At 42.6% G+C, this 14,146-nt stretch overlaps 1 protein-coding gene across 2 annotated transcripts in view; it reads right to left on the bottom strand.

Annotated features, from left to right (window-relative positions):
- Nucleotides 1-13,172, bottom strand: part of LOC142491930 (spermatogenesis-associated protein 7 homolog) — a 231,930-nt gene extending 218,758 nt beyond the window's left edge. For both annotated transcript variants that reach the window (XM_075594726.1, XM_075594727.1), the window contains exon 1: nucleotides 13,044-13,172. In XM_075594726.1, coding sequence (XP_075450841.1) covers nucleotides 13,044-13,059 — 16 coding nt within the window. In that variant the 5' untranslated portion in view covers nucleotides 13,060-13,172. The remainder of the gene's footprint in view (nucleotides 1-13,043) is intronic.
- Between the last annotated feature and the right edge of the window lie 974 nt (nucleotides 13,173-14,146).

The following is a 14,146-nucleotide window of genomic DNA, read 5'->3' as shown; positions in this document are numbered from 1 at the left end:
TTTCCTGCTCAGAAAGAAAATATTCCATGTCCACGACAATGCCTTCCTCCTCTTCCTCCTGGTGAATAGAAGGGTCTAATGGCTGTTCACTGTGCTCACTCCCCATGGTGGAATTTAAAGGAGGGGTGTGCTCTATCACTGAGTGGCTCACATTACGGGGGCGGGGCTCTGGTTTTCCCGCCAGTCCCGGATGGTTTTCTGTAACCTTTTTCTGAGCAGCCTGGCAGTCAGAAGCACGTGTGTCATCTTGAGTTGGCGGGAGCCGCCATTTTAGGTGGGACTCACTGTTAGCATTCCCTGCTGCAGGAGCCTCCATTTTAACTACAGTCCTGTCAACTACACTGCAGCTTTTTGCATAGATCATGAGACAGTCCCCTGCGGAAGACTCGGGGAGTGTTAATACATGGGGAACAGTCTCTAGGCATATGTCATGCGTGGTGAACAGGAGATAGGTAATCCCCCGGCCGTCAGTATCCAGCCTTAAGTCTGTCACCCGGGCAGTGGCCAATTCCGGGCAAGTTCTTACTTGGGCGCGCATAGTGGACAATTGCGTATCATGGGATACTCCGGCCACTACAAACACGCGCCTTGGGATAATTGCCGCGCTAAGGCCCAGTCATCGACGTCTTGCGGTGACGGCACCGCCATGATGAAAAATATGAATGGGACAATTTGAAAAATTGCAAACAGGGCACCCCAGGTCTATCTCAGCAGCGCCTCCAAATGTAACGGGTATTCCACCCCACCCAATCGCATATATAGTGTGGGTGAGTAGAACATGCAGTGTTACCGGTGTGGTGCATTACCTGTTGGCTCGCAGGAGGGCTGAGCTTCCGCCACGGGGAACCTGGGGCAATTATACTAGGGGTAACCACTTACTCAATAGGTGCAGCGCCTCCACCTGCGATGGCTCCCACCAGAGGGGGAAGTGAATCCTCGCAGGACAAACACAATGATCACATACACAATGGGGTATAATAACTAAGGACTTTACTAACATGTAATACGACACATCACATTCATAATATAACCTGTGTCCCTCTCAGGAAGAGACACTAACCATGACGTCTCGCAGGACGATTCCCCAACACTAGGTGATCCCACCCAGTGTCCAAAGAACCCCACCCAATGTCCCGCACTCTTGCAGAGAATCAATGGGTGACTGCGCAGTCACTATTAAGCTAAGGGCCCGGTGGTGCACTTAGAACTGTAGATACCTGCCGAGCACTCCAGTGCTCGGATCAGCAACGCTTCACAAAGGGTCAGACGCGTGATGAATCCGTCTGATCCTATCCTGGCGATATTCTCTGCGACCCCCAACGTGGGTCCGAACTCCTTCACTGGAACCGCAGCATCCGCTGAGTCCCTCACTAACGATACAGCAACGTGACACACCCTGCACTACAGGCCATCCCTATAGCACAGCATCCTTAAGTGGCTTAAGGGTCACTCTCCTAGGGCCTTCGGGGTTGCCTATCCTATATAGGTAGGTCTTGTACCCTCCCTACTCATAATACGGGCCCTGGGCCATGGATCCCCGGACTGGTTACCGCTATGAACCCCCCCCAGTTGCCTCGTACTACGCGCAACGCCGCCCTGGGCTATGGCTCCCCGGATTGGTTACCGCTATGAAACCCCCCCAGTGGCCTCGCCACTCGCAACACGGACCCTGGGCTATGGCTCCCCGGACTGGTTACCGCTATGAACCCCCCAGCTGTCTCGTGCCACTAATTCACAACAGGACCCTGGGCTATGGCTCCCCGGATTGGTTACCGCTATGAAACCCCCCAGCTGTCCCTATCTTCCCTTCTGTTCCCCAGTTGCTAACTAAGGTAAGTGACAGGTTCCCTATCCTGAGGGCTGTCCCTGGCAACACTCACACTACTGGGGACTCAGGGCTATATTGGGCCAAGGGGGTGCTGGCCTAGTACAGGGAGTCCCTCGCTCCTGTACCCTACCTCCTTCCCTTGACTGCTCCTTCCTCTGACTGACAACGTAGCTGCAAGCCCGCCAAATGTATCCACTTGCTCTCCTGGCAGTCCTGCAGCCCTATTGGCTCCTATCAGGCACCTGGTGCCTGTCTCCCTATGCCTCCTGGGAATTGTAGTCCCGAGGCCCTTACTGTAACATTGGGGCCGCGTGCGCGCCTTCCCTGTGCTTACACTAACCCCTAATGGCCGCCGCAATCTCTCCCTACCTCTCGCGCGACTCTCCTGGCTGGCTCCTACACTCGCGCGATCTTCTGCGCATGCGCGACTATCTCGGGCCGCCGGGGACTCTCTGCGCATGCGCGAACCGGCGCAACATGGCGGCGCCCTGTGCAAGAGCCGCCGGAGATCTCCTGCACCCCGGCGAGCTCCCTCCTCGGCCCCCACCCTCCTGAATGGCCGTCGGGTCTGCCGCTTGCCGCTGGCAGTACCCGACAGCGTCCGTGACCACGGAGGTGCCCGGGGGGGTCGCAGGGGGAAAAAGATGACCTGGCTACACATATATATATATATATATATATATATATATATATACACAACCACACATTAGATAAGTTATGGTGGGTGAACAAGGATGACCACCGTAAAGCATATAGCAAAACAAAATATCACTTGTGAGCACATTCACATGTCTTGGACAGGTCTGCCACCATGCTTTTTGCCATTATCACCTAGCATACAGTGCTTCCACTGCAGCATAGGATTCGGGGAAATGACATGCAAATGAGCACACAGTGTCACCTTTTGCCTCAAATCCATGTTGTACATGGAATCCTTATAAGCATCGGATCAACACAGCAGGGCTCCCTGGCAGTCCCATTCAGTTTGATGGGACTGCCAGGGACCCCCGCTGTGTTAAGCGATGGGCCATTTGTCTGTCTGCAGAAATGTCACTGAAATGTTGCAGCTTGTACCCAGCATGTACTTGGGTCTTGTTGGTGATTGCCCCAGATTTTCCAAGGCAAGTTTTAGAATACTCGTCAGCGCACCTGTAGCTTGGTTGCTCATGTTTGTTCCATTAACCAAACTATAAGAATGAATAACAGTTAGCTAGCTATCCTTATAGCATTTATATAGCTAAACCATTAATAAATAATAATAAACATTTAATATAATTCAGCATTAGAAAGAGACCTACAGAGGACATGTTTACTAAGCAGTATTTCCCATGATCATTTTACATTCACAACAGGCAGAGCAAAAGAAGAGGGCATACGTGTTAACCTAATTATATATTAATGTGTTTATCCACAGTATCAGTAGAACATTTCAAAATATATGAATTAAAGGGAGCAGCCAGCAAATCTGAAAAGGTCTTCTATAGCTGAAAAACAGCTATAACTCGTGTTTTTTATAAAATCACCCTGTTCTAGTAGCTCTGATGAGATCATCGAGGCATTCAGGTAGTGAGCTATTCGCCAATTTCATCTCACCACCCCAAGGGTGGCGGGATGGGTTTTTGCGAGTAGGATTTAGGAATTATTTTTTATTTTTATTGCATCGGATTGAAGCCTGTAGTCTCCGGAGCTGATACACATTAATACCATCTTATGCCTACCGTGAGGGTAGCGGGAGGAGTTTACCTCTTCATTACTGTAGTGTTTACCTTAAAGGGAGGTATGTTACATCCTTCAAAAAAAAATGGCTGCCATCACATGGTACTGCAACCAATCGGATTATGAAATATACCATGTGAGGCTTTCCATGGTAAAACCCCTAATCCAATTGGTTGAAGTACCAAGTGACCACTTCTATTTTTTTTTAAAGGATGTGACATCATCTTAAAGGGATGATGTCACATGCTGTTTTAAAAATGGCTGCCATCACATGTTACTTCAACCAATCGGATTGTGGGATATACCATATGGTACACCCCAATCCAGTTGTTGAAGTACCATGTGATGGCAGCCATTTTAAAAAAAAGGATGTTACATCATCCCTCTAAGATGACGTCACATCCTTTAAAAAAAAAAAAAAGAACCCTGTCATATGGAACACCAGCCAATCGGATTGGGGGTGTACAATTTGACACTCAAATGTGACGTCAGAGGCCTTGTATAAGACCTGTCCATCTCATTTGAGCTTAAGAAACCGACAGGACAACATCCGCCCCATTGTATTACAAGTAAAGAAGACAGATGTAAAGAAAAGAGAGAAGAAAAGAAGAAAAGAATGAAGAAAGAAGAAAAGAATGAAGAACTCACAGGGTAGACATCTCTTCAATCAAGATTTGATCACAAACCTCTTCGCATTGGCTGTTGAGGATCATTGCGTCGAGGGTCAAGAGTTGGTACATCAATAATAAGAAAAACATTGAATGCATTTTATTTCATTGTGTATTTTTTTTTAGGTTGCCTGATGACTGCCAATGTGTTTATCTATGCCCATTTCAGGATATAGATAAACATAGTGACAAGCAATGTATTTTTTGGCAAATGCTTGTTTTTATTTACCATAATTGTTATGTATTTTTGGCGCTTGGTTTTATTTCATTGTTCTGTATTTTTGGTGCTTGTTTTATTTTATTGTGGTGTATTTTTGGTGTTTGTTTTTTTATTGTTGTGTATTTTTGGTGCTTTTTTTCGGTTGCCCGTTGACTGCCATAGAGGCAAATCAGGTCCATATTATATGCGCATGGTATACCACTGTGCCAATCAATGGGTAGAGGGTGGGGGTAGTTGCCCCGGGCAGGTTGTTAGGAGCCCCGGGTTGGTAGCGGGGGAGGGGGGTTAGCCCCTTAATTACTATTGCGGTTACGGGTTACGGATTAAGGGGTTAGTGGCCATTAGTTTGTTTTTTTAATTGTACGGTTGATGACCATGAAGGACATGGACGCGGAGGACTGTGATGAAGACAGCCTTCATCCTGACAGGGGTGTGTAGAACTTTTATTTACTTTATGCTGGCTGGTTAATGTTTTATTTTTAAGGGGCAAATGATCTGTTATCCAGATCTGGATAATACAGGCCAACCCCATTATAGCGCGATCCGCTACAACGCGAATCCGCTTATAATGTGTTCTAAGTGTGGCTCCAGATTTGAAAACCTCCATTTTGCCGAGCGAGGACTTACCGTGATCTAGATCTGCCAGCTCCCTCCTCACTTCATAGGGCTGTGTCCACGTAGCTCTCTGTAGCAGCCGTCAGCTCTCGTGTGCGGCCTCATTTTTTTTTTTTTTTTTAAACATTCACTTCAATGCTTTATTGACTAACGGACACATACACACAGCCATTATTATTAATTATTATTTATTATTTATTTATTATTTATAAATTATACAATATAATAAAAATAAAATAAGGGACACAGGGACTGTGTGATGTCACAGACATCTAGAAACAAACTTAATATTTACAGAGTACACTGTGCACTGTGGCAATTCTGTAGAGGATAATATATATTTATAGGGTATGGAGAGGAGGGAGGAGAGAGCTGACATGACAGCTGCAAAGAGGAGAGAAATCTAGATGCCGGTGAAATTTTAATGTGATCCCGGTTATAACGCGCTCTCATTCTGTGGACTCCAAGGACCGCGTTATAACAGGGTTCAGCTGTAGTAATTTTGCCCATTATTGTACTGTATGTGTTGAGGGAAGTTGTTGGGGGTAGAGGAGGTGGGTAGTAGGGTTGTTGTATTTTAATGTTTCTTGGATGTAGAGAGATTGGGTGAAGGGGGTAGTTGCCCCAAGGGTGGGTGGTTTGGCCTCTCGGGTGGGTAGCCGGAGTGGTTACCACGTCTACGGTAGTTAAGGGGTTAATGCCTCCCGCAACCTTCCCAACAGGCCTAACCACCCACCCTGGAGCAACTACCTCCTTCATCCAACCCCTGTACCCCCAACAAACCGGATACTCAGGTCTAACCCTTTCATTGCCTTAACGGTTAGCCGCTAAGGTAATGAAGCTGTTTTTATTTACATTTTAATACTAGTGTTTGGGAGCAGGAGGTCTCTGGAGCTGAACTGCATTGATTTCACACCCTGCTTCCTGAGTTACAGGCCCCGGTATGGAGTGCCGCTACCCCCCTGCAATGTTTAAATCTCCTGCGCCACGTGACTGGGAGATTTTAATGCACAGGAGATACCGGCACCCCATACCGGGGCCTCAAACTCGGGAAGCAGGACATCCCCGAGGCTGAAATCAATGCGGTTCAGCTCCAGAGACCCCCTGCTACAGTACACTGTTATTAAAATGTAAATCAAAACTCTGCGATCGCCTGTGAGCGCTCTGCAGGGAGAGGCGGCTCTCTGTGCATCTCATTATACAGCTCTTACAGACTGTGGTACGGGAGAGAACATTGAGAGAGGCTGAGAAACAATCGCTGCTGTTCTGTACGGTATCTGCATTTTCCTACCACATGGTTTGAGACTCGTGAAAATGGTTTCAGATTCTTTCTGAATTCCGTGATAACACAAATGACAAACCGTTCAGTTGGAATATGCCAAACCATTCGAGATGGTAGCAAAGTTATTAAAGTTACAAGAATAGGCCCCTTAGAGCGCACAAATATTTGCTACTGTATGCACAGAGACATGCATTCATTCCAAGAAGATAGTGTCGGAAAGTTTCTATGGCCATCATTACATGTAATTGCAAAAAGTTACCAAGCAGCTGTTGTCAGAAAGGGCAACAAGCTTCGAATTAACTCTGTACTTAGAATCCCATGATACCTAGTTTCCCACTGTGCCTTGGAGGTAATGAGGCTATGTTGCATACAGTATAGTTGGAAACTTGCCACCTTTGTTTGTAGTAGATTGCAGTATTTCAAACACATGAATGTTTTATTTATTAAGGATGAACAGGTTTACGTTTAGAAAATCCAATCTTTCCGTACTTTAAAGTTTGTTCATTTTGGTATTCTCAGGTTTTTGTATTTTCTTCAATAAAGTGGTGACACTTTTAGACAAAAAACATGCAAACTTTTGCAAAAAGTTCCAAATTCCAAAAGAAAGTTGCCCAATTAAAAAAGTTTTTTTTAAAAGTTGGGTTTTTAGGCCCTTGAATGTGCCCATTGTTATTATATAGCATAATACAGCATGGTAAATGCTTAAAATAAGTATAATATCATAAAAACAATAATTAAAATAAAGTAATATAACTAAAAAAAAGTGAATAATTGAAAAAGATAGGGTGAGATACACCTAGAGATGGGAACTGGGCCTGGTGTCCTGGCTTTGGTTTGACAAAACTTAAGGGATTTATTTTTGGAATGTAAGGTTCTGATTTCACACACACTGTTTTACCCATCTCTGCTTTCAATGTTACTAAACATTGTGCACTGTGATTATCAATATAAAACATTATTAAAGCAAATTATCTATCTATTTGTTTTATTGTTTTCTAAGATCCTCTGACCTTTTACATATCATATATCTTTTTTTATATATCTTTTGATCTATATTGATATCATCATAAATCATCATCCATCATCATCATCCATCATCATCATCCATCATCCATCATCATCAGCCCTTGTCAATCCGCTGCTGAATGATGGCCTCCCCAATAATCTTCATATATATTATTATGTTCTAAGTTTAAACATCATCTCACATATATATTATCTGGCTGGCTTAATATTTCATTATAAATAAATTGGCAAAGCACTGGCTACATTATACAATAATGCATTTTATATTATTTTTGCTACTGTGGTATAAATCAACCAGTGTCTGCTGAGTCTGTACTTTTTATGAGTAAGAGGCATGCATTAAATACTAAAGGTGTCTTACACATGAAGACAAATGCAATTTCTTCTCTGCAGGCATAAATTATGCAGTTGCCTATTGTACAGTAGTACAGCATAATTAGGAATGTACTATGGTACATAGAAACATGGCCCGTATTCTGTAAGGTGTGATAAGCACAGATTACTTTAATGGGGCTTTTCCTGCACACGCACGTCATCTGCGCTTATCACACTTTATAGAATAAGGGCCGGAATTTGTCCGCAGATAACAACCACTTGACCCACATTTTCCTATCTGCCGTGGGATCCTATAGCAGGGGGACCGGAAATTCAGTGTCGTGGTTCTACTAAAGACTGCGCCATGATGTATATCAATTCTTTTGTGACTATTATATGTTAAACACCTACCTGGTCAATGGCTATATTGGGCCAAAAACGTCGTCGTTTTTATGTTTGTCTACTTCTTTGAAATTAAAGGCAACACATTTAACACCACAAGTATGCTTTAAGCAATTTCTCTATATGACGCTAAGACGGTGAGTCGGCAATTTCAGTGTGCTGTTCTCCTACTTTGACTTTGTGTTATGTATATTGAGTGCGGTCACACTTTATGCGATATATGTACCTCAGAGAACCTGTCCTGAATTTTGTAAACTCTGTGACAATATCTGGGAATATATGCTCACTGTATTCCATGAATCCACCACCCTTTCCATGAAAAAGTACTACATTACCTCACATTTCCCCTGAGTCTGCCACCCTCCAGTTCCAGAGCAGGATCTCTTATTATTGCATGTCTTTTTTCCTGAAATATGCTTCCCTCCTTTACATTTCTGAACCACTTCATGTAACTTGATGTAACATTCTCACACCCCCCCCCCCCCCTTAATAGATCCAGCAGTGTGGCTAGATCATACTCCTGAGACATACTCTGTCCCACAATGAGCAGCCACTTTACTTTTTGTTTCAGCATTGCCCCTTATCCCATGTAGACTGTTAGCTCTCAGTAGCAGGACTCTCATTGCCTTCTGTATGTGTTTGCACTTGTTTGTAATCTGGAATATATATGTTTCTGGACCTTAGATATTGAAAATGTATTTATTTTAACATTTTTACAATTAATTTCCTAACTAGCCAGATCGCACTCTACGAGAGACCATACAGGAAGTGCTGAAAACTTATTACACACAGAAAAGTTCCAGCCCGCAGAGCACTGTAGAGGGCAGTAACGACGGACTCTCAGGGATTCTACCTCTGGCGATCGTTTATATATTCATTCATGCATTCTACATTGTAAGTGTGCCCATGCTTTTTATGCTATCTTAATACTAATCTGCAGTGTGCTCTGTGTACTCATTTCATCTAGAATTTCACCTTTTAATATTGGGGTGTTAATTAAATCTGATAATTGTGCTTCCGGCACTCTCCTCAGCTCTTTTCATATTCTTAGATGTATGCTGTCTGGCCTCATTGGCTAGTCCACTTTCAGTTTTGAAAGCTCCATTAGGACATTCTCCTCTGTAAATTGATTTTTTTGTCCACCCCCTTTCTATTTCTATTCCAGTTCCCTACTGTGATCCGCTCCACTTCCCCGGTAGGTGTGAAGATGGACCTAAAAAATAAATATTAAGGTGGAGTGATACACCTTTATCTGCCTTAATGCAAGCCATACTTTGCAATGTAAAGCAATGGATTTCAGTCCCTGAAGGTATATTAGCTGTTAATGCGCAATGACCCGTATTTAAGGTGCTGTGAAGCTGCTTCAAAATTCTGGAGAAGAGTTCAGCTCCGTTCAAATGAATGGGGCTAATATCTTCTCCAACACAGGGAAGAGGCTTCACAGCATATTGAATAAGGGCCTATATCTTTAAACACGTAATTGTTGTAACAAGTATTATGGCTCAAAATGTCTATAATTTAAAAATATGATGCTTCCTATGATTCATGATGAATAATTTAGATATAATTATACAAACAGTTAAGAAAAAACACTCAACTAATTGACTACACCACACTAAAAGAATCTTATTAGTCCTCTATATCCCTAAAGAAATCGATAAAGGATGGGATGCAACACCGTGATCGGTATAATGACCACCACTTAAAGCATAATTCCGGGAAGTACTTTTTTTTTTTAGGGGGGTAGAGGGGGGTTATTATATGCAGGATTTGATTACCTTTAATGAAAAACTAATTACCGACGCTGCCGATCGATCAATTTTCCTGAGACCAGCTGCTCTCTGGGTTCTCCGAATGGCCACTTTCTAATCAATCCTTCAGTCAGTGGAACACAACAACTACAATATAACCATCTATTACTAAGGATAACATTGTCTATTGTTGCAGTTTTCAACTCAGCCACAGTCTCCTGCTGGGAATATTGCAACACTTTCCTGTTTGGGATCATTTATTGCCAAAGCTCTTGCACTGCTGGGCTCAAAAAGAGGTGTGCTATAGCCTACTATAGCAGGGGTGCACAAACTGGGGGCGCAAGATTTTCCTGGGGGGCGCGGGCGGTTGCAGAGGCCCCACGCTCTTCCGCAAGGCATTTAATTTAATTCCGGGGATCACGTGAGGCCTCTGCAACTCTCAAGTTACTGGGATTTAGAAGCGTGGTGATGCGTCATCATGGCAACGCAGCGTCATTTAACGTCGGAAAAAAAGATAAGCGAGTACCGGGGGGATCAGGAAGGGGAGGGGGCGCAGCGCCAATAGTTTGCGCACCCCTGTACTATAGCAACCAAAGGGAAGGATGCTAAGGACATTAAAACTAATAAAAAAGAGCATTAAGAGTCGATTTTTTTTAATGCAGTACGTACTGTATTATCTAATATTATAGAACTGATTGATAAAAAAAAAATTATGTCTGTAGTACTCCTTTAAAAAGAGAAGGTGTAAGGGAACTAAACACCAGCAAAGTTCACTCGGGAGCACTCCTAGTGGTCACCAAATATAAAACGTAACATTTCTTTATTTAATATCCATAAAACCTACAGATATGCAGCTATATTTAAAATCCTATAATAAGATCATATAATAAAAATAAGTAGTTGTGAGGCAGCAGTTTGGGAGTCAAAAGCCGTTGATCTCATCAGTCAAAGACTACAGATGTATCTTGAAATACATAGTCTAAAGATCAATATGTATATTATTAAAGGTTTGTTATTTTCAATTATACCATATGTCTCTTAACCGATGCTCCTTTCATATAAATATATGTAGCTATGGCTGGGCAAGATATCTTTCTGCCTTCCATGTCACTTCAGTTCTAGTAAGATCCAGACAGTGACGGGCTATCCTGTGGAGTTTCCCCCCGCTCCTGCAGCCTTTGTGAGTGGCAGAAGTGGAGATGACAGGGGAGTGTGCGTATGTCCAATAAGGATACAGATCTTGTGCCCTCCCCTTTTGCACCAAGGAGGAGGTGTCCTAAATTATAGAGATGAACCCAGCCCTCTCTGGGTGGGGTTCAGGCAGTTCCCTCTTCCTCCTCAAGGGATGGAAGACATGTCTCTCATGGGCTGGTGCATTCCAATACTCTAGTGAAGCCTCATCATTACTGGCAGGCCTGTACTATCCAGGAGCCTGGAAGCTATCCTGATAACTGATTGCAATTGCTGTAAGAACATCAGCAGCAGCTGCAGAATAAAGACCATACCTTTTTATATATAGCTGACTGAGTCGCAATCTATTGGCTAGATGTATGGGGATAAAAGACTGTCATGGTGGGGATTGCATACATTTAAAATGGAGCTCACTATGGTTGGAATCGCTGACACCAAGAAAGAACACCCAGGATCACCGTGAGCCTGTCCTGTTTCCATATATATATATATATATATATATATATATATATATATGCAATAGACATACATAGCTTGTGTGTATACCAAGAGATGAATTGCAAAAGAGGAGTAAACCAAGACCAGATTACTATCTGCTCTCATTTAGTAACATCCTTGGACGTGGTAAATAATCACGTGACGTTCCATTGTCATGGCAACTTGACACCATTTGACCTTGCGGCACCATGATGATGGGATGCTGAGGAGGAGATTCCAAAGGAGAATTTAAGAGACCCTGCACCACATGTTCCTGCACCGAGCCCCGCGATAATACCAGCCGGCCCTGGTTACTGATACATTCTGTTACTGGGGTAGGACTGAGTTCACCTAATTCTGTTTTTGACAAAAGAATAAATGGGTTTGAAAGCAAACGTAAGTCTGTGACATATTCATAACGGTAAATAAATGTAAATGGCCAAAGGTCAGACATATTGCAAGAAGAAATTACCCTTGCTGAGAAAAGATGGCACTTGGCTATATTTCAACCAATATCAAAAGACGAGGACAATGACCAAAAGTAAGATAGAAGGGGAGGATGTAATCAGAAGATTTGTTGGAGCAACATGGAGAGACTTGAATGCAGTACCTCGAAGATCATTAGGGTGTCCTAAAGTGGATCAACAAGGGCTGAAAATTACGATAATGAATACAAAATGTCCATCACAATAATATATAGATGTCCTTATTGCTTCAGGAAATGTTTGGATTGCTAGTGTTTCTGATGCCAGACAGATTACATATAAGCATCATTCTATTTAAAACACTTACAATGTCTTTACAATATATTAGTAAATACGTTACTCAGACCTGCCAATGGGGGAAGGGGCGTGTGGGGGGGGGGGGGGGGTGGGTTTGAGCAGCAGAGGAAGCATCCCAGGTATCTGCGCCAATTGGAGATGGCTTGTTTCCAATAGTCTGCCCCCCTACTCATCCAATTGGCCCGTACCTCCTGCCCCCTTCATAGTCAATTAATTGGCCGGCACCAACATCCCACCACTTCGCTCAACAACTCAGGCACAGATCTACAAAAGATTGCAAAGCTTTAGCACGCCTGTACTCCCATTTACATGAGTGGGAGTGAAGGTGTGCTAAAGCTTAGAACCCTTTTGTGAATGTTGGCATCAGTCGACAGAAGCTATCCAAATTATTGATCTAAAACTTCAATGCAAATGAAATATTAGAAATAGGTAAAGATGTACAGTACAGGCTTGTATGCAGCATGATATGCTGTAGCTAATAAAAAAGGGTTAAAATGATGACATTTTTAGTGTTTTTATGGTTTTAGTAATATTGGATGAGCATTGATCTTGTGATTTTTGCTTTTAGATTTTTTGGGTACTTCATTAAAAAAATGTATAAAACATTGCAAATATTACATGTACCTGGGGAGTTTATATAACACATGCAACTAGATTTATATGCAAAACACAAATATCTTTAGAATGACAAAGAAAAACATTAGGTTCAATATTGATGCAATGTATATACACAGTATATAACAGAGTTTCAAAATCTGAATATTACTTACCATTGAAGGATGGCATTTTTCGACAGTCAAACACAATTCTTTGTATGGTCTTCAATAGCGTTATTTCCTAGAATTGGTGATTCAGATGGACACGTTTCTGGAAAAAAGAAAAAGCATTCAGTCCTTTTGATTTCTTTACAAACAGAAAAAGGGAAGGGTGCGGCAAAAGTTTGGGTTATTCCCATAACAACTGTAACATGATACTATATAAACACAATGCAGAATCTTTGTCACTTAGGAACTAAAGAAATACAATAAAGCACAAGAGCAAAGGAAAGTTTAAATGTCATATTATAGCTAATGTGAGAAAAATTCATGTACTGTACACACAGTATTCTACTAAGAACATCAATATGTTTGGAAATTCACTGTATTGTATATACAATATTCCCAGAACACACACACACTTTTTGGAAATGGCTGGTTTTATTTAAAAAATTTTGGAAGCTACTTTTTTATATAAAATAAAAATGGTACTGTATACACAGTAGTTATTCTTGTTTTAGAGACAGCCCAGGGAACAATCCATTGTGAAAAAATAGACTATTGAAAGTCCCATGTTCTTGGTGGTGGCCTCCAGTTCTCATGGATACAAAACAGACACAAAAAAAGTTATGGCGAGTAAAAAAAGTGACAAAAACCCTCCACCGTACAGTGTGCAGCAAATACAAATACCATGTATGAGCAGATTCACGTGTCTCAGACAGGTCTGCAACCCTGTCTTTAACTATTATCTCTTAGCATACAGTGCTTCCACTGCAGCCAGGAATTCTGGGTAATAACTTGAGCACTCAAAGAGTGTCACCTCTTGCTGAAGGCAGATTAGAGCACTGGCGGAAAAGCCATTAAGGACACAGAGGGAGAAGCTAGGGCGAGTTGGCAAAGGTAGGTGGGAGGAAGGCCGAATGGTAGAAGGAGGAAACGCTTGGAGATGAAAACGTAGAGGTCCAAAAGCTATTCTACTCATCCACGGAGTGGAATGTTTACTCGTATGACTATGTTTGTTAGCAAGCTGTTCTCCATTGTTTAATATTGGAAGGTGGAAGGTGTCCAGCAGTATAGAAACATGACCTTATATATATTTAGAAATATATGTCGTTTGA

This window comes from Ascaphus truei, chromosome 4 (genome assembly GCF_040206685.1).
Source record: "Ascaphus truei isolate aAscTru1 chromosome 4, aAscTru1.hap1, whole genome shotgun sequence".
NCBI lineage: Eukaryota > Metazoa > Chordata > Amphibia > Anura > Ascaphidae > Ascaphus > Ascaphus truei.
Note: the sequence above shows the minus strand (reverse complement) of the source record. Positions and strands in the feature narration are given on the sequence as shown.